Source organism: Anolis carolinensis, chromosome 2, assembly GCF_035594765.1.
Source record: "Anolis carolinensis isolate JA03-04 chromosome 2, rAnoCar3.1.pri, whole genome shotgun sequence".
NCBI lineage: Eukaryota > Metazoa > Chordata > Lepidosauria > Squamata > Dactyloidae > Anolis > Anolis carolinensis.
In genome coordinates this window covers 138,252,502-138,274,684 of record NC_085842.1, presented here as the reverse complement: position 1 = coordinate 138,274,684, position 22,183 = coordinate 138,252,502, and the positions used below count along the sequence as shown (strand labels likewise).

The 22,183-nt window shown below is 37.9% G+C and overlaps 1 protein-coding gene across 4 annotated transcripts in view; it reads left to right on the top strand.

The window, feature by feature from the left end:
- The window catches only part of tnrc6c (trinucleotide repeat containing adaptor 6C), a 623,926-nt gene that overhangs the window by 490,427 nt on the left and 111,316 nt on the right, over positions 1-22,183 (top strand). For all 4 annotated transcript variants that reach the window (XM_062970647.1, XM_062970652.1, XM_062970650.1 and 1 more), the window contains 2 exons: positions 6,566-6,662; positions 10,623-10,644. In XM_062970647.1, the coding sequence (XP_062826717.1) occupies positions 6,566-6,662; positions 10,623-10,644 (119 nt within the window). The remainder of the gene's footprint in view (positions 1-6,565; positions 6,663-10,622; positions 10,645-22,183) is intronic.

Here is a 22,183-nt window from a genome sequence, read left to right as displayed (position 1 = left end):
TTATTATTATTATTATAGTAATAATCATTCACAAATTAATAATTATTATTATAACATTGATAATCATTCAACAATATAATAACAACTAATAATAAGTAGTTATTATTTTTATCACAATGATAATCATTCAAGACTATAATAATTATTATTGTTATAACAGAAGGCGCCTCATATAATCCACTTCTAAACAAATAATATCACATTATAAATATACACTAGAATCTCACTTATCCAACATAAACAAGCCGGCAGAACGTTGCATAAATAAATATGTTGGATAATAAGAAGGGATTCAGGAAAACCAATTACACATCGAATTAGGTCATCATTATACAAATTAAACACCAAAACATCATGTTATACAACAAATTTGACACAAAAAGTAGTTCCATGCGCAGTAATGCTATGTAGTAATTACTTTATTTGCAAATTTACCACCAAAATATCACAATACATTAAAAACACTCACTCCAAAAACATTGACTATTAAAAGGCAGACTCCATTGCATAATCCAGAACATTGCATAAACGAATGTTGGGTGAGATTCTACTGTAATATGAAATAATTACTGTGGTACAATAATACACAACAATATCATCTCAGGACAGTAAATAAAGATCAACACTCTAAAAACACAGCTATTCCATCCAGGAAACAATCAGGGCCATCTAACACCTCCCACCAAAGGATTCCCCCCTTCACACAGGAAACCACCCACACTTTGAACCTACAAGGCCATTCCGTACTCATCACTCTCTCATCTCAGCACAGTAAATAAACAACAACAGTCTGAAAACACACAAATTCCATCCAGGAAACAATCAGGACCACCTAGCACCTCCCAACAAAGCATTCCCCCCCTCTAACACACGGAACCACCCAAGCTTTGAAACTACAAGGCCATTCCGTACTCTGGGGCCAATTTGCAATATATTAATATATATAATAATACAATACATATATAATACAATACATTGTATATACATATAATACTACTAATAATATTATAATACACTACAATATAATACTAATAACAAAACAAAACAATATATATATATATATATATATATATATTACTACTAATATTGTGAAATAGTCGTATATGTTATAGCGTAATATCCTATCATATGTCTTTAATGTAATAAATGAATAAATAATACTGTATAATTTTTGTTGACGGTCACAACAAAAATAAAACCCAATGTAGATTGACCAACATCACTAAAAAAAAGCCACAGCAACGCGTGGCCGGGCACAGCTAGTCTCTATTATAATTGTCTTTTCGAGAAAACGGGGGAGAATTCTGCCCAAGGCTTGTTTGGCTGGATTCTTGAGGGCAAACATCCTGCAGGTGCAGGGGCTCCGTTTCTGGCTGAAACGGTGTAAATCCCATGTTTTCCTCTTCGTCTGCCACCATAGTACTAGGAACGGGACTACAAGGCCCATGAGACATCACACCTGCTTTCTTTTCTTTCCCTTCAATTCCTTTGCCCTTCTTTCATTGCTTTTTCTTTCTCTTCCCTTGCCTGCCTTCTTCCCTTCCTTTTCCTTCTTTTCTCTTGCCTTTACTTCCTACTAATGTTTAGGTTGACTCTTATTGTAATCTGAATCCATTGGTTTGTGTTCTTATCTCTGGAGGAGGTGAATACAAACATGATCCATCTTTCCCAAGACATCTCTTCAGATACTTAAAGATGACTATTGCATCACCTCTCTCTTGTCTTCTCGAAGGCAAGGATACTCAGCTCCCTCATAGGACATGGTTTCCAGACCTTTGGTTATTTTCTCTTCATAACAAATGTTAAAAGGAAAAGGTAAATTTAAGGTATAGTTATCTTTCTGTCCTTCTAACTGGAACCAATCAGACATAAAATTTTAAAAGTAGGTTACCTAACATTCTCAGCAGTATCACCATTAGCTTAGATGCTTTTCTAATGGTTCATTTAAAGTATGTCCCACATATCTATATTCCAGATTTCTGTATAAAATTTACTGCGATAGATATTCCCTGTATAGTGTCTAAATGTAGTTTGTAATAGGTTCCTTACTAGCTTTTTAAATAAAAAAAAAACTCTTGCAACATAAAAAGGATGAAGACATTACACCTGAAGAAGTTGTTTTATATCCACGAGAACTCGTGGTAAAATGAAATCAGGTAGTCTTAAAGAGACTGCCATTGTTTTTTTCCCCACTCCCTCATTGCCTACTTTTTATACTTTCTACTATTTATTTATTTATTTATTTACAGTATTTATATTCCGCCCTTCTCACCGCGAAGGGGACTCAGGGCAAATCACATTATGCACGCATAGGGCAAACATTCAATGCCCATAAACACATCAAACAGAGACCAAGACAGACAGACGCAGAGGCAATTTAATCTTCTCCTGAGGGGATATTCGATTCTGGCCACAGGGGGGAGCAGCTGCTTCATCATCCACTCTGACGGTACTTCCTCATTCCAGGTCGTAAATTAGTTAAACTTGCCTCCCCACTTTTTTTTTTATTATAAGTGGTATCTTATTTCCTACTTGATAGATGCAACTATCTTTTGGGTTGCCAGGTCAGCAACGAGCAGGGGCTATTTTTTTTAAAAAATTTAATTGACAGGTGCTCACCCCACCACGGGCTGGCCTCGAACTCATGACCTCGTAGTCAGAGTGATTTATTGCAGCTGCTCAACAGCCTGCACCACAGCCCTGTGTTCAAGAATTACTAAGGTAACTCTTGAACATAGACAAGTAATTGAGACTTGAACAAATCTCTGTTTGAGTAAAATGTTAGTTCTAGCAGAAAGCATAGCTGCTGGCTGTGTAATAATATAATTCACAGTTCATTGATCTTGGTTGCATAGAGCTGTGGTATAAGGTCAAAAGTTTCAAGTGCTATCACAACAGGTCAGGATTTTGTATACTAGATATCTGACACTTAATAAAAATGACAAAAGAGTGGCAGAATTTCTGCTTATTTTCTTAAATTCGCCAAATTACCAGCTACATTCCGGTAGTCATGAGAAAGATTGTTGTTAACTCATGGGAGAGATTTGGGAAATGTAACTCTGCCTACTGAAAAACAACATTGTAGTATTTTTAACACACACTGAGTTTTTAGCATAATTATCCATTCATCTCTCAGGGAAGGGAACTTTTCACCCTGTTTAAAAGAAGCAGTAGTCAGACCACTGCTCAAAAAGCCCTCCCTGGGTCTCCTGGACCTTAATAACTACAGTGTTCCCTCCCTACTTTGTGGTTTGCTTTTTGCTCCCTCATTGTTTTGCCATTTTTTTCTGAGCGGTGGTGCATGCTCAAAAGGTGCCAGTTTCCCTTTTGCGCATGCGCCCTCCCTCTCGGTGGCGTCCAGCTGGGCCACTCTGGATGCCGACGAGAGGGAGATGCATGTGCAAAAGGTAAACTGGCAGGCGCCGGAGAGGAGGTCACCAAGAAGAAGTGCAGGAGGAAGGCTTGCGAAGGGGAGAATAGCCACCTAACTACTAATATAATGTGTAAATATTAAAATAAATATAGCGCCCCTACTTTGCGGATTTTCACTTATTGTGGGTGGAACGTAACCCCTACAATAAGTGAGGGAACACTGTATAGACCTTCCTAACCTTCCTTTTTTGAGCAAGGTGATTGAGAAGGCAGTTGCTTTCAAACTCAGTGCAGTCTTGGATGACACACATTTCCTTGACCCATTTCAAACTAGCTTCAGAGCTGGATACGGAGTGGAGACTGCTATGGTTGTCTTAGTGAATGATCTCTGACAAGAGGTGTGTGTTGGTGCTTCTAGATCTCTAAGCGACTTTTTATACTGTTGACCAGGGTATCCTTCTGGAATGTGAGGAAGAATTGTAGGCACTGTATTGCAGTGGTTTTGGTTATATATATCAGGCAGGTTCCAGATAGTGGTTCTTGGGGATAGGTGTTCCTCAAAAAGGAGCTGTTATGTGGCATCCCATAAGGGACTGTTCTATCCCCAATGCTTTTTCTTGTTTATGTGAAACCACTGGGAGAGATCATCAATAGGCATGGGGCAGGATGCTATCAGTATCCCGATGACACCCTGTTGTTGTTGTTGTTGTTGTTGTTGTTATTATTATTATTATTATTATTATTATTATTATTATTTTATTCTTACACCCTGCCACCATCTCCCCGAAGGGACTTGGGGTGGCTTACATACAGGACAAAATGCACACAAGACAAAAATACAAAACTTCCATTAAAGCAAGACAGATAAAATAAAAACCAAGGAAAATATAACAATCCAGATAAATAGATTTCTCCATCCCTTCAAAAACAAATTTAGCTAGGGCTAGCTTGTCTCCTCTGAATGAATGCATGGAGGAGGTCATGGGCTGGATGAAGAAAAAAATGAAACTGAATCCAGACAAGTCATAGGTGTTTGATAAATACACACAAATGTCTATACTAGACAATGTTGAAGAGATAAACACTATAAAGGTTCAAAACATAAAAAGAGATGTGTATATTAGAGCAACTTGCAAAGGCCACAGAAATAGTCAGGCCTCTCTGAGTATAGAGCTATCTTCCTTCTATATAAAAAAGATAAGCAAATACTATAAAGTTTCAAAACATAAGTTGCACTATGTAATTCAGAGCACCATATACATACAATATTTATGGAAATAATAAGTACAGTCAACTGTTATAATCCACAGTAGTATCTTCCAGACTGTAATAGTCTCCACTATTTAAACATCAATTGAATTTGGCAACCAAAATAATATAAACACATTCAACATTTGCAAAATAATATTGGTTAATATATCTTTTAAGACTTCACAGGTATTGAAAAGCTTGTTGCAAAAACCTTGACCAAAAGTTCTTTTGATTCTTTGAGATCCTGTGTTGATGACATCAAATGTATAGTATATCTCTTGAAATTACAGTCTATTTGGAAGTAGGTTCAGTTTCTCAAGAGTAAGATCCCAAGTCTGGGGAACAAACTATGCATGAATGTTGATTCTGAGTAGTTGTCAAAAAGAGCCCCAGCTAGGAGAACACAATGGTGTTTCTAAGTAGCTGGCTGTAGATTGCAATAGTCCGTTTACTACTGGCTCCCGGGTTTACTCCAGTTTCGGTTGTCCTTCTTCTGGTAAGCGGCAATGGATAAGCAGCAAAAGTTTTCAATTTGTATATTGTTGGCTCTGCTCAATTTGTATATTGTTGGCTCTGCTTCAGTATATCTTTAAAAAATAAAGGAAATGGTCTAGTATTGTGCTCTTTATAAGGTATAAGATATAATTTATATAGACCAAGTGAAAATAGACATATCAAAGCATGCTATATTAAGAGTTACAAAACAAAGGTTTTTCTATACCCAGGCATAGTAGTTACTATCTACTTACAGATTCGCAGTGTCAGTTTTCTGAAATGTGGTTTCTATGACGCGAGCAGTCATACATGGTTTTCTAAGTGTTTAAAACAAATAAATAAATAAATAATTGTTATTGTTATTGTTCTTAAACACAGGCTATCTAAACTTATCATTTAATACAGTTCAAAGCCAGCTTCAGACTGTGGCAGCCAGACAACAAACTCCCTCGTCTGTGCTTTGTTGTTTGTGTAATCACCATCCAGGATTTCCCTTGTAATCATCTGCACAGTGAAACCACTTTCTTCAACACCAGTTTGAAACTGCATTAAATAGTCAGTGTAGATATGCCCTAAATCAAAATCTAGGATTTTAATTAACTGATTGGGTTGTAGAATTGAAGATTGTAGATTAGATTGCATATATTATAATTTCTGGAAACTTCCTGCTTACTCATTGGTCTTTCCTCTCCCACAACTGCATGTTCTCCTGAAATCTGCTTCAGGGGTTCTCATAACCTGCAGTTATGGGAGGGAGCTTGAGGCTTATGGGGGAATCTATTCTGATACTGAATGCAACCTGCCTGCTGTTGGATGCAACCTACAGTTAGATTGTGCCTTGGCCAGTATGTTACATTCCAATTAATCTCTTCCTCCTCAGCATTTTAGTTGCTATAAATGATTTTTTGAAATTGTAATGTAATATTCATGGTCTTTCATTTAAGTGTAATATACAGTTCTCAGTATATTGAAGATAATTTCTAGTTGTTATCTGTAATTTTTTCCTGTTGTCTCACCATGGATGCCACACACCAAATTTTCTAGGTTTTTTTCAGTCATATGTCTTTTATGTTTCATGCACCCTAAATTTAGTGAAATTCTACTTTTTAGAGGGCTAGATGGTTTAAAACTTTTGTTTTTCTGTTGTGTGTTTTTCAATTGTTCAGTTAATAAGATCCAGTATATAAAATAAATGAAGTTTGTAGAGAGTGTTTGAGGTGTTATATAGATGATTAAATATATTTTGATTGCTTTAGGGTAATTAATATAAATCGTGCCTAAATATTGTTGATTCCATAGTTGTGTGTTGTTGGTTTTTATAGTTTTATCATTGTTATGGTATGATATAGTTTTAAATAGTAATAGATCTAGGTATAATTCAAATAGCTTCTAAAACTTCCTCTGAAACAACTCTATGATTTTTTCCTCATTCTCCTTTTTTAAACAGGGAGAAAGAACAAACACAAGAAGAGGAACATTTGATGGAAGAAAAGAAAAAGAAAAAGCAGGAAGAAAAGAAAAAGAAGGAAGGTGCTCAGAAAAAGGTTTGTCCTTAAATCATTATAAAGATTTCACTTTAATGTTTTGGGTGATTTCATAAGTTTGACTTAGGGTACATCAGATTGCTCTGGAGGGCAGGGGAGGCAGTTTCATTGTGTGCGCAATTAGATTGACAGGTATAGAACCAGTTTGAGGCCAGGAATATGATTACATTAACAACAGAACCAAGCCTCAGACGACCCTGTGGTGTGTCCCTCATTCCCCTCATCAGTCCATCAGTCCCCCCCCCCCTTTTTCCAGGAGAGATGTGCACCAGCTTTCTAGAAGAATAGGAGGTAAAAAAGGGAAGTGGAGTGAAGGAAATCAGTTGCCCCTCTCAGCAGGTCAATTATCTCCCCCCCCCCCCCCCCCCCCCGATAGCCACACATTGTTTTGGCAGAGCCCTTGCCCCATGTTCTGAATCCTACAAAGCCTTTCAGCAAGAGCGGGGGTGTCTACAATGCGTTTTGCATTCTACAGAGCCGATTTTGCCCTGGGATATATTGGGCAGCACATTAAAGGCTTATTTTGGACTTTTCTGTGACTTTCTTTGATACGCTGTAACTTCTTCAGTTCATGCTGCTGCGTGCATTGGTGGGTGTGTCTTGTAGCCACTACAGTTTCATATTGTCTTGAAACTGTTAATGAAAATGGGACCTCTGAGGAATTATTTTTCTTGCTACTGTAAATAGCCCCAAACATAGGTACTGATACTTTGCAAAGGATATAAAACATTATGCATAAGTTTGAATTTGTTTGTATTTTCTAAAAGACATGTTGAATGGTTTACAGCGCTATTTGCTTCAAAATGCTTTTACTGTCATTTGGTTTAAGATATATGAATTGTAGTTAAAAATTGCCATCTAAAAATAACCACACATCCAGGCAGTACTTGTGCTATACAAGAGAAGACTAAACACCTAGAATTGAACAATACATATAATATTTATGAAAGTGTTTCTGAAATGTCAAAGCCTTCACATATTTTGCAAGATGTTTGTCTATCCATCATAATGCAAATGTAATAGGGGAATAATCTAACAAATTTCCCCCTTTTATTATATTCTTAACCTTCAGAGAGCCATTTTAATGTCTGGTTCTAAACCTAGGTCTGTAGTTCTGCAAAATTCTGATTTTGACTTTTCAGAGATACCAGTATTTCATAAAAAGGTAATAGCTGCTGTTTCAATTTTCATTTAAATTTTAAACTTTGAGACTAACATACCATTTGGCCATCTGGGAATTATTATGGGAAACTGGCCATAATGTTTCTTTTCTTCACATGGAAAGTACCACAAGTATAATGCTTGCATTATTCATAGAGCAGCCCTATAGCACTATCCAGCAAACTGTTTTTCAGAATCTGCTTATAGCAATATTAATAACAGTTTATTTGTGATCTGCCTTTCTCTCCAGTGTAAACAAGGTAACTGCCAAAAATGTCAGAATACCAAAATAATTTTTCAGGATGAAATCAGATAGTTAAATCAGAGTTCACTATGAAATCAGATCCTAGAAAGCCTCACTTAAATAGAATTGTCATTCTCCTCCCCATAAAGGCAGACAGTGACTTGTTCAAATCTTGGTGGTGGGTTTATGTATTTTAAAATGTTCTGTTCACACTGTAAATTCTTTATGCATGCAAATAAATTGTATGCATTAAAATAAATAAATAATATAATATAATATAAAAAAAGACAGACAGTGAGAGAGTCAGTGTATTTTAGGAGGTTGTTTTAAATCCTGGGTGCCATAAACTGTATCATACCAAGCTAGCTGGATCTCTGACAGAACTCTAAAACAAGTTAACTTTAAATCATGAGTTTTGTTAAGTTTGCTTGTTAAATTAAGCAGATCATGATTTAAATCAGGATTCCTGGTTTGTGAATATACATGAAGGATACGTTCCTGAACTTACTGTGAAACAAAAAAACATGTTTAATAGACCGGGAGTTTGACCGGGAGTTCCTAGAAAAAATAGATTCGTAAATACAGTAGAGTCTCACTTATCCAACATTCACTTATCCAACGTTCTGGATTATCCAACACATTTTTGTAGTCAATGTTTTCAATACATCGTGATATTTTGGTGCTAAATTTGTAAATACAGTAATTACTATGTAGCATTACTGCATATTGAACTACTTTTTCTGTCAAATTTGTTGTATAACATGATGTTTTGGTGCTTAATTTGTAAAATCATAACCTAATTTGGTGTTCAATAGGCTTCTTCTTAATCTCTCCTTATTATCCAACATATTCGCTTATCCAACATTCTGCCGGCCCGTTTATGTTGGATAAGTGAGACTCTACTGTATTTGGTTAGATGCAGCACTTACTTTCCTTCCCTCATATTTAACTACAAAGTTTTCTGTTCAGTAGACTAAACATTTTACCAGTAAAATACAGATCACATTGTTATATTTGGCCTTCAGATAAGGCTAGAATTAATTACAAACTGTCCAGAAATATGTACAGTGTTCTCCCACTATTTCGTGGTTCGCTTTTCGTTGATTCGCTATTTCGTGAGGAAATTGGTATATTTAAATATTATTTTAATTGTTATGTGGCCTTTCTCCCCCTTGCAAGCCCCGGGGAGCTAGTGAACCCTTCCCTACCAGCGCCAGCTGGGCCCTTCCTCTGGACCTGCCATGTTGCTCTGGCTGGTTCCTTGCAGCCAGGGAAGAAGGAACGCTGCTCCAGCCAGATGAGCGAGCGAGGGAGGGTGGGTGAGAGAGTGAAGGCTGGCGGCGACAGTAAGAGCCTGAATGAGGCGGCCGGGTCCAGTTTCTGCCTCGCTCCAGCCGGGCCACTCTGGGAAACTCCCGTGGAGGACTTGGAAGAGAGGGCGGGACTTGTGGAGGACTCCGCCCCCTCTTGCAAGTCCTCCATGGGAGTTTCCCAGCGTGGCCCGGCTGGAGCGGAGGCAGAAGCCTGACCCGGCCGCCTCTTCCAGGCTCTTGCTGCCACCTCCGGCCTTCACTCTCTCACCCACCCTCTCTCGCTCACTCATCCGGCAGGGAAGCAGCCAGAGCAACATGGTGGGCCTGGAGCAAGGGGCTGTTAGGGAAAGGGCTTGCAAGGGGGAGAAAGGCCACATAACAATTAAAATATTTTATTTTATTTATTTATTTATTTCCAACATTTATATCCCGCCCTTCTCACCCGAAGGGACTCAGGGCGGCGTACAAAATTGGCAACAATTCAATGCCTATACATAATTAAAACAGCTATAAAAATCCAATAAAACAATTAAAACAATATAAAAATATAAAAACATATGATTAAAATCCATTCCTCCAAAATCCTCGTGCTGTAGCCGTAAATCAGTCCGGGTCGTCATTATTGTTTAATCTTCAAAAGCCTGGGCACATAGCCATGTTTTCAGGGCTTTTCTAAAACTCAAAAGGGTTGGGGCTTGCCGTATTTCTCTGGGGAGGGTGTTCCACAGCCGGGGAGCCACCACCGAGAAGGCCCTGTCCCTCGTCCCCACCAGCCGTGCCTGTGAGGCAGGCGGGACCGAGAGCAGGGCCTCTCCAGATGACCTTAGGGATCTTCCTGGCTCATAGGAGGAGATACGTTCGGACAAGTAGATTGGGCCAGACCAGAAAATAATGTTTAAATATTAATATTAAAATTAAAATAGTGTCCCTACTTGTCCCCACGACAAGTGAGGGAATACTGTAAACAAGCTTTAGGCCTTCATACGCCCTTATTCCTCTGGTATATGTTCCACTGTCAGTCACAGATTGTGAGTAATAGCTCCCTTCCATCCACCCCTACAAGTAGGAACTAATAACTCAAGCGTTTCAACATGTTGAATGGCTTGGATTTATGTAATGGCTACATTTTAAGTATAGCATAGTAGTAGACAGGGATAGTAATTTTTTAAAATAACTGTCCTCAGGTTTTTTTTTTAAAAAAGTGCTGATTGCTAATGATTGTTTTGTATTTTTGTTTTTCAGGCTGCTGAACAAAAAACCAAAGGTAAATCGATGTTGAATTTGTTATAAAATAGTGAGTTTTTCACTTGATTGCAAATTGCCATTTCATTTCAGAATGTATGGTCATTATTTCTTAGACAAGAAATACTATAGCTTTTCAGGGGTTATGTGCAAAGGGTAAAATATATCTTTGAACAGTCATAACAGAGATAGCAAGTGGTTGTAACTCTCAAACATAGGCTTAGCACTCTTTGCCCCCTTCCCTGTCCTGTTTCACTGACATGGTTTTCAGTGATGTCGTCTTTGATTTGCAACCAAACCAAGAAATTAAACTTATCCCAAACTGTGTTAAATCACAGGTGTGGAGGTAAGTTCTGGTTAGAATTCATCATTTGGAGCCTGATCATCTTGAACAACGAAAGAGGAGAGTGGGAAGGAGTAGTATAGCCCTAAGTGGCTTATAGTGATCACTGAACCATAATTTGTTGATCACTTACCTGACCTGAATTGAGCCATACTCCTCTAAAATTAATTGATTTAAAACACTGCTATTTGGATGACCTCAACAGAGAGTGTTATCCTGGTACCCATAGTGATGGCTCAGGTGATAATCATTTCACCTGGTTACTCAAAGGTGAAATAAACAGTTCATTTTAGTTGTGAACCCTTGAATTTATAGTTAAAGCTTCATATGAATCTAGAAAAAAGAGAAATACCAATGTATCTTTGATGTCCTTGCTTCCCTCTATCCCTCATCCTCAGTTGATTGGACTTGCTAAAAGAATATTTCATTGTTTTCTTCGATTTTGAGCAAAACACAAAAAAACCCAATTTTTTTTCTATTTTTTGAAAGAAAGTTGAGCCACACATTCTGTTAGGCATAGTTAAGCTTAGCTACATTTTCTCCTACAGTCTCAGGAAGGAGAGACTGGTTAAGCAGAAAAACGATTTTCCTGTATGTGGCCATATATGGAATGTTGTCATTAGAATATTAATGCAGTGGCTTCATATGGCAAAATGTACTCATTCTTGGCATAGAGTGTACATACTTTCAAAAATAAATGTCTGTTCTGCCTTGTAAGAGAAGGTGCTTTGTAAAAATGTTTCTCCTTCTGATGTCACTTCCTAAAATATATATGTTTTTAGGTAAAAGGTTTTCCCCTGACATTAAGTCCAGTCATGTCTGACTCTGGGGGTTGGTGCTCATCTCCATTTCTAAGCTGAACAGCCGGCGTTGTCCGTAGACACCTCCAAGGTCATGTGGCTGGCATGACTGCATGGAGCGCCGTTATCTTCCCGCCGGAGCGGTACCTATTGATCTACTCACATTGGCATGTTTTCGAACTGCTAGGTTGGCAGAAGCTGGAGCTAACAGCGGCCGCTCCCGCCGCTCCCGGGGTTTGAACCTGGGACGTTTCGGTCTGCAAGTTCAGCAGCTCAGTGCTTTAACACACTTTGCCACTGGGGCTCCACACAATGACAAAAACTGAAAAAATGTTTGTCTAGTTGACTATCTCCATTAGTAGCCAGTGAGATGGTATCAGAAAGTTTGCAAAGTATGCAAATTTGTGATAGTCAGTCTTGATGTTTATCCCCAATACAGGGTGTTTGAAAAAGAACTCCCTAGTTTTAAGTATAAATACATTAAAACTAGGGAGTTCTTTTTCAAACACCCTGTATTTAGTAACTGGAAGCATATCCATTATTTAGTTACTACAGCTATAGATTAAAGTTACTACAGCTATAGATTAATTTGTTCTATATTTGTCTAAAGCTTAATGCCTAAATCTCTTCTTTAATTGTTTTCTGCAATATCATTTCTACCACTAAATTATCTTAGACCTAATCTTATAGGATTTGTGGACTCATCCTGTGACTCAGTTAGGTTCTTCTTTTAGAATGTAGCAGATCACCTGCATTTACATTTGGATATGAAAGCATCTTCTGATCCAACTTTTGATTGCATTTTTTCTCATTAGCCTTGCTTACTAGACAGCACTAGCATTTTCTCAAAATACATTTGTTTAACTATCTCATGAGTGTCTGCACTGTGTCTACAAGTTCCTAACGTGTCTGAAGTGCTACATCTTCAGTAAAATAATCTTACTGAGTTCACAAAGCAACTAAATAGGGCATCATTCTCCATATACATAACTAAGAGGAGGACCACTTTGAGAGATGGAGCAGGAACAGTTCTTTCTAAAACATTCCTATATGGAGCTTTGGATCCACATAGCATGACGAACAGTTATAGATAAAATATCTGGTTGTGGCTTTTGTTTCTCAACAGAGGCTACATTTTGCAAAATTGAAAGACCATAAGCCAGTGGAAAAATGTCTCACTGATAACTGATATTTTGGGAAAGCAATCAAATGAATATTATTAAGTTCTGCTTTTGTTGAACTTATGGAAATCCCATGTAACTCACTGTCATTTGTTTTTGCAAAGTTGCAAACAACTTTGAAAATAATTGATTTTTTTTGTCTGTAGACTTCATAGCAGTTTAAGTCATTTGTGTGTATATTAGTGTATGTCGTGCTTTACACGAGTGATTTGGGGGCAAGGCTGTTTCCCAAGCAGCCAGAAATCTAAAATTTCATTATGACTTTTCTAAAGCTATGGTATGAAACTGTAATTTAGAGCAATGTTTTTCAGCCTTTGGCCTTCCAAACATTTTCAGCTTCATCTCAGACACTTCTGTCAATATGGCAAATAGAGAATGTGAGAGCTGAAGTCCAAAACAGTTGGAGGACCAGAGGTTGAAAATTACTGGTTCAAAATGCAAGCTCCTCTGGCCAACCGTCTGTCTTCTTTCTGCTCAGTAAAGTCTCCAGTGTACATTGGTTCCTCAAGTGAAATATGGTCTCCCCAGTGCAAATAGTCAGTGATACTGTATAGCACTAGAGCAGGCATCTCCAAACCGTGGCTCTCTAGCTGCTTGGGCCTCCAGCTTCCTCAGGCCCTAGCCAGCTTGTTCAGTGGTCAGGAATTCTGGAAGTTGGAGACCCAAATAGCTGGAGGGCCTTAATTTGAGGATGCCTGCACTAGAGGCCTCCAACATGCTAGCCCTACTTTATGTCTAACTACCCTGTTTCCCCAAAAATAAGACATCCCCTGAAAATAAGACCTGGTAGAGGTTTTGCTGAATTGCTAAATATAAGGCCTCCCCCGACAGTAAGACCTAGCAAAGTTTTTGTTTGGAAGCATGGCCGCCGAACAGAACACCAGAGCATGCGGGATGGGTAAATGTACGTACCATAAAGTGTTGTACATGGAAATATTGGTAGTAACAAGACATTCTTGATAGGATTCACAGTTTGTCTGGTCATGCTGGTTTATGATGACAACTACTGTATAGTATATAATAAATGTTCATTTTTTTTGTTCAACAATAATTGTGAATTTTTCTTCATGGAAAAATAAGACATCCCCTGAAAATAAGACCTAGAGCATATTTGGGAGCAAAAATTAATATAAGACACTGTCTTATTTTCGGGGAAACGCGGTAGATAGTGAGATACACTAATTTAGACTAACTACTTAACAATAGTTGAGGTAGTTGTGATCAAGCTTCCTGCTGCTTTATGGTTATTTATCTGCCCACAGTGTACACTTTGCTGTGCAATAAAATAATTTTTCTGCCTTAATGAGCTTTGCTTTTATTGAGCCGTACCAGCTGTGATGTACCCAAATAATTTAAATTTTGGAAATCCCTAAGATTTTTGAAAATTCACTTGATTTAAGAATGGAAATCTTAACTTAACCGTGATGATGGTGGGGTGTGTCATTCTAAGAGGATTATTCTCTATTTACCAAGAGCCATTCCTAATAACAACATCCCTTTAGTTGCAGCAATACAGTAGCCAGGTATATTGCAGTGTTATTATACATCAAACATATTAACTGTATTCCTTAGGACCATGAGGCCATGAATTTGCTTGGTCCAAAGAGAAGTGTGCTGTATTCATATACAGGCAGTCCCCAAGTGACAAACAAGATATATATATAACAAAGATGAGAGGAAGATTTTTCTCACTTTCTGTTGTCTCACTCCCTTCTTAACTATGAGTCATTTGTAAGTCGGATGTTTGTAATATATTAAATATATATTATATTGTATATACATATAATGGGGCCCCGGTGGCAAAGTGTGTTAAAGCACTGAGCTGCTGAACTTGCAGACCGAAAGGTCGCAGGTTCAAACCCCGGGAGCGGAGTGAGCGCCTGCTGTTAGCTTCAGCTTCTGCCAACCTAGCAGTTCGAGAACATGCCAATGTGAGTAGATCAATAGGTACTGCTCCGGCGGGAAGGTAATGGCGTTCCATGCAGTCATGCCGGCCACATGATCTTGGAGGTGTCTACGGACAATGCCAGCTTTTTGGCTTAGAAATGGAGATGAGCACCAACCCCCAGAGTCAGACACGACTGGACTTAACGTCAGGGGAAACCTTTACCTATATACATATAATATTGATAATAATATTATAATGGAATATAATATTATACTACTACTAATACAATATAATAATATTAATTATATATTATATATTAAATGTAGTATTACTAATAATATTACCATATAATGATATAGTACAATATAGTAATTTAATGCTTATATTGTGCTATTCTAATAATATATTGTATGTTCATTTGATTTGTAAGCTGCTCTGAGTCCCCTTCGGGGTGAGAAGAGCGGAATATAAATGTAATAAATAAATAAATAATAAATAAACTCGGGGACTTCCTGTACTATCTTAAGTACCCAGCGGTACTTTGTACTTAGGTATTTTGTAAGGAAAAACATTAGAAAAATAGTATTTGTTTGGTTTTGGATTTTGAATTTTTTCGGTTCATGCAATTCACAGGTCTTTCTGTATGTGGATAAACTACAATTCCCATACTCCTGTGCCCATCCCTCACAAAACTCACCAGTTAGTCATGATATGTACGTATGCCAGGTTTGGTTTGGTCCACATCCTAATACTTTCTAACATCAGTTTGACTTTTAAATAGCTACCATGTATTGAACAGATGACATATGAGCATTGTCTCCACCAAATCCAATGCGTTTCTGCAAAGTGGTAGCACAAAAACCAGAGCTTGATAAATAGGATTAGAAATTATGTGTGTCTATCAACTATGTATTTTACATCCTTATTTAAGAATTGTTCTTCTGACGGTCTAATATTTTTCTATAACTCTTTTTGCGTTTTTCCCTGCATTGCGCTCTAAAATTAGTAGTGGCCCCAGTAGTATTGAATACTTCCTTAGTGGTTTTAAGAATGTCAAGGCTGTGCCCGTGTTTCCATAAAATAACACATGAAAGCTTTAAATAAAACTGGCATATTCCTTGTCTTTACTTGGTGTAAGCAACCCTGTAAAAATGCAGATGATTTAAGTTCATTCTGTTGCTGCTAAGTGTAAAACACACGTGTCTAAAAATCAACTGTACAGAATTTTGAATGAATGAAGTAATAGCATAATATTATTAGTGGTTTTAATAAAACATTTAATTTATTTTACCATTGATGTAATAGAATCTGATTTACTGGGAGTGGCATTTAATTAATTTAATTCAATTTAGAGAGTTAACTCTATTACATATTAGTACAGAAAATTACCTCTGAACAGTCATTTCTCATTGGTGACATGCAATAAGTTAATTTAGCTCTTGAGTTCGTTTGGGTGCATTGTGAGTTGTGCACAGAGTTGCCATGGTGATGAGTGCTCAAGCAAGAGCTGTCAACTAAAACAACAAATAGAATAAGCTAGCTCTGCACGCTAGCACCGTTGTTAGTCTGTAAACACAGACATTTGGATTCTGTTTGCTTTATTCCCGATTCTGGTCTCTTTGGTGTTTTTAGGGGAAGCCGCTTGTTTATATATTTATAACTGCTGAAATTGCCCTGGAAGATTTAACAAGTATACCTGTCAAGGTTTGTCTGGTCATGTAAAAGAATGAATATACCATATATACTTGAGTATAAGCTGACCCTAATATAAGCTGAGGCACCTGATTTTACCACAAAAACTGGGAAAACATATTGACTCGAGTATAAGCCAAGGGTGGGAAATGCAGCAGCTATTGGTAAATTTCAAGAATAAAAATAAAAATAGATACCAGTAAAATTACATTAAGTGAGGCATCAGTAGGTTAAATGTTTTTGAATATTTACATAAAACTGTAATTTTAAAATAACACTATCTGATTAAATCATTATTCTAACTTACTTCAATGTACCAGTAAATTTGCTTATGTATCCTTTCCAATAATAATAAATAGGGTAAAATAATAAATGTAATGGTAACAATAATGATAGAGTAAAATAATAAATGTAATAATAAATAGAGAAAAATAAATGTAATAAGAGAGTAAAATAATAAATGTAATAATAATAGAGAAAAATAATAAATAAATTATTAATAATAAAGAGTAAAATACTATATGCAATAATAATAGAGAAAAATAATAAATGTAATAATAATGAATAAAACAATGAATATAATTATAATAGAGAAAAATAATAAATGTAATAATAACAATAGAGTAAAATAATAAATGTAATAATAGAGAAAAATAATAATAGAGTAAAATAATAAATATAATAATAATGAGTAAAATAATGAATGCAATTATAACAATAATAGAGACAAATAATAAATGTAATAATAATAACAATAGAGAAAAATAATGTAATAATATTAATTGAGTAAAATAATAAATATAAAAATAATAATAAATAGTAAAATGTTATATGTAATAATAATAATAATAGCGAAAAATAATAAATGTAATAATAATGAGTAAAATAATGAATACAATTATAACAATAATAGAGAAAAATAATAAATGTAATAATAACAATAGAGTAAAATAATAAATGTAATAATAATAATAATAATAATAATAATAATAATAATAATAATGTAACAACAACAAAAACAATAATAATTCAATAATTACCATAGATTATTTTAACTGCAGTATACATTTTGGGGAAAGTGTTGTATGTATCTAAATAAGAAAAAATGGGAAAGACTGACTTGGGAAGGGGGTGGGAAAGAAGGACTGGAAATGAGAAAAACTTGGAATGGGAAGGGATGTTTGAAAAAAGAAGGAAAATTAGGTGGGAAAAGGGTAGCTGGAAAATTTGGACAGATTGGGGAGGGAAGGGGCAACTGCGGAAGGGGGAAAGATTGAGGTGGGAAAGGAGGCAGGAAACTGGGAAAGGCTGGGATGGAAAGTGGAGAGAGAGGGGCTGGGGAATGGAGACAGTAAATACTGGAATAAGAAGGGGGAAACTAGAAAAAGGGAAGACTGGGGTGGGAAAAACTGAAGTGGTAAGGGAGGAAGGTCGAGGGTCCTTCCTTTGGCTCTTTGGAAGGAGCTGCTTGGGAGAGCCACCTGCCTGCTCTCCTCCTCCCTCCTCCTCCTCCTCCTCCTCCCCCTCCCCCCTTCTCTTCCTCCCTTCTCTTCCTCTCCTCCGTTCCCAGAAGAGAGACCTGGAAAGGAGGGGGGGGGATAGAAGTGCAGAGGTGGGTGGCTGATCAAGGAGGGGGTGTCTCTTCCACACTTCCATTTGCCTCTGCTTTCCAGGTCTCCCTTCTGGGGGGCAGGAAGGGGAGGAAGAGGAGGCGACCCCAGACAGCTGGTGGATCGCGGGAGGGGAATGGAAGCACGGAGGAGACTCCCACTCATGCGATACATCAGCTGCTTGCCTCAATGACCAGCCCTCCTTCTCTCTTCTTCTTTTCCTTCGCAATGCCCAGCTGAAGGAGGAGGAGGAGGAAGGGGAGAAAGGGCTGCCACCACGGTTTCTCCTTCTCTTCCTTCTTGCTGGCCAGCTGGAGGAGGAGGAGGAAGGGGAGAAGGGGCTGCCGGCGTGGTTTCTCCTCTTCTTCCTCCTCTTCCCTCTCAATAGCCAGCTGGAGGGGGCCATTTCTACTGTTCCTCCTCTTCTTCCTTCTAGATGGCCAGCCAGAGGGAGAGGAGGAAGAAGAGGAGAAACGAGGGCAGCGGCCCCTGTGCTGCCTCTGCCATTTCTCCTCTTTTTCTTCCTTTTCCTCCTCCATGGCCAGCTGGAGGAGGAGGAGGAGGATTGGCAGGAACAGTGGCCTTTGCGGCATAGGAGACTCGCCTGGGGACCCCATACAGCCTCCGTGGCTTCTCCTCCTTCTCCATGGTCAGCTGGCTTTGGAGCCTCACCTCCAGGGCTGGAAAACTCGGCTTATATTCGAGTATATACGGTATATGCAAGGAAGCAGCTGCTTTTAGTCTTGAAAAGTGTATTGCTGTTTTAGATGAAGCCATTATTAGAACTAAAGCTCTCTCTGATATGTATGTTTGTTTGTGTGTGAGAGAAAGAGAAATTGTGTCTATGTATCTATGTGTGAGAAAGATGAGTGTTTTTCTAGCTACAGCAGATGAAAAATCTGAAAACTGCAGGATCTGCATTCCTTGAGTTCCTGAATAATTTAAATGCTCCTTCCCATATATGTCATTAATGTATGATGGCCCTGCAGACATAAAATTATGTTCAGCTTCAGCTGAATTAATGAAGAGTCCTCCTGATACTGTATCATTCCACGTTTTCACGTTTAGTTGGTTGAACATCTGCTTTGAAAAATGTATTCACTAGCAGAGTGCTAGCAGTAGTAATTCCTCTAACCTCTTTATGGATATAGCCTGTGTTCTGACAGGTAAGTACCAAGGGCATTAAGAGAACTGACAGAGTATGAGAGTGTTGTATCAATATAGTCGATTGCAGAACAGAGAAAATTTCTCAAGACTGGAAACCTGTTATATATTTAAGAAATTATTGGAATAAGTGATTATTTATACCGCTTGAAGAATAGTAGATGTTAGTAGAAGTAGATGTAAGTTTATGTTACTTAGTCTGAGAGAAAAATAGTAAGATAAGAAATATATTATGAGAGGAAATAAATTCAGAGGCCAAACTCCTCCATCATCCAGTTGGTTGGAAGCCAGGCCAAGCCCTGTTTTTCCAATTTTTGGTTGTTGTTTTCTGCTATTATTATTATGTAGCTAATGTAGTTTGTAGTCAATTTGTATAATCCCTTACATATGTTTTATATAGTGTAATGTTAATGGGTGTGTTTGTTTAATATTAAATATAAAAAGAGAGATGGCACTAGGCAGCTTTATCAATGGAAAAGTTGTCAAAAGGCATACACTGTTTTCAAAGTTGCCTTTTTGTAGAAACAAAGATAATCTCCAAAAAAGAGTATCTCCCAAAGAATTGACAATGGCATATCCATAACTGGATTGTAATGGTCAGAGTAGTAGATTGCAAGAGTATCCTTAAATGAGAGATTGCACTGAGCCAAAAATGTCTTATTTAGAGATGCCTCAATGCTATGGAATTCCAGGATTTGTAGTTTGATGAAGGCACCAGCACTCTTTGGCAGAGAAGGCTAAAGACGTTGTTAAAGTAGAATTCTCATGATTCCATAATTTTGAGCCATAGTGAAGTGATGTCATCCTGCATTAATTCTACAGTGTAAATGTACCTGTAGAATGTCAGGTTCAGAGGAATCTGTATAAGTGTGGTGGTGTTTAAGTAAATTCACTGTTAATTTGAAATAAAAACATTTAAAAACTCAAACATCCACTTCCAAGAACAACTAATGTAGAAGAATGCTTAATACACATTGAAAGAAACTATGAAATGAAACAGAAAATTATCTATTTTAACAGATACTTTTATGACTCCTGAACTTTTAAAACTCTCACCGTGATCAGTACAACCATGAGATGTGTTCCTTAGTGTAAAAATGTCAAACAGAGCCACAGAACAAAAGGCTGAACTGACCACTGCATGACTGAGTTGATTTTGAGGTAGAAAATTGATCTTAGAAGGGTACTTGCTTGTTAACTGACTGCTATGTGAGTTTTGCTTTTGACTGGTGGATTTCCTATGCCTGGATCATGTTGGAATGGGTGACTCTATTGACTTAGAACTAGATACTCTGCAAGAATACCAAAGGTGGGTTAATTGTTTCATTTCCTTTCTAAAGACAGAGGTCCTTGGCTTTTTGCATTTCATGGAATAAAAGGAACAAAATTTCCACTGACATTCATTCTTATCCTGTTAATGATCTGTAAAAACTATGGACTAGACAGAATAAAATACAATCTAACGATCTATAGGTGTCATTTAAAACTTGCTTGTAGGCAGAATGTTGGATGTACAAGGCATTGTCTTGTTTGGGTTTTTTGGATGAAGTTCATCCAGCTCACCAGCCGTGTAATGAAGGACTTGGGAAAGACACAGTTAACTAACTTTATTAATTTTCACAGGTAGGATGTAAAGAAAAACATGATTTTCTTAAGGTTAATAGTATCTGTGATGACTCATGGGCCTTGTAGTCCTGTTCCTAGTACTATTGTGGCAGATGAAGATGAAAACATGGGGTTTTCGCCGGTTCAACAAGAACTGGAGTCTCTTCACTTGCAGGATGTTGATGTTTGCCCTCAAGAATTCAGTAAACCAGCCCTTGGGCAGTACTCCCCTCCGTTTCCCAGGAAGGAATTTTATTCTAAAGACAGGGGAGTCAGAGAAGCTAATTGCAGAAGTCTAAGAATCGCTGCCAAACAAATGGCTGATTAGGTCTGCTTCCCTTGGGAAATTCTAAGGAGTCTTGCATCTGGACAGAGTTGGGTTTCGCTTCTCGTTCTCTAGGGAAAGAGTTCTGTTGGCGGGAAAACGAGACCCAATATAGGTGTTAGGTGTGAGGGATTCTTTGCGGAGTCAATTGATCAGCTTCAGGAGAGAGATCGTGTGTGGACTTCGTAATCCCAGTTCCTTGCTTCCCGGATCAAGCTTCAAGCCTTGCCCTGCCTCGCGGTTTTACCACGGACCCTGCTTCATGCTTCATGTTTTGCCTTGTCTCCAGTCACGGATCTGGTCAAGAATCAAGTTTATTTCCAGCCTTGTTGTCAAGCTTCATTGGACTCTAAGACTCTGTTATTTCCCCACACTATTGCTTGGCAAAGTGTGTGTTTTGGTCAAGTGGATTAAAACTTTGAACTCTAATATCATTTATTGGACAATACATTTCTGGACTATATTTGACCTCATTTGAAAGGTCTGCTTCTGAACTATATTCTTCACTTGTTTTTATTGATTTTATATATTTCTTTAATAAAGATATTAGATAGAGACTGGCCTCTGTGTAAGGTTATTGGTGCCCAGCTGCCAGGGTTCTGACAGTTTGACTCCGCCACCCTAAGCACCAAACAACCCAAGGCCAGAATGTCTACAGGAACCGGAGCGGACGCTCAACCACCCAGTTACACCATTTCCCAAGAAGAATTCAATCGAATCCGAGACACGCTCCGTACGCAGGAGGGAGAAATACGGGGCTTGAAGGAACGCGGAGCCCGACTCCCTGCCCTAGCGCTACCCACCAAGTTTTCTGGAGAAGCCTCCAAGGTTCATGTCTTCCGTCGCCAGTGTCAGGCGTACTTAGAAGCCCACCAAGCCGAGTTTCCCCAAGAAGATGTCAAGGTGGCGTGGATCTTCATTCTCCTAGATGGGCCTGCGGCCACTTGGGCGAC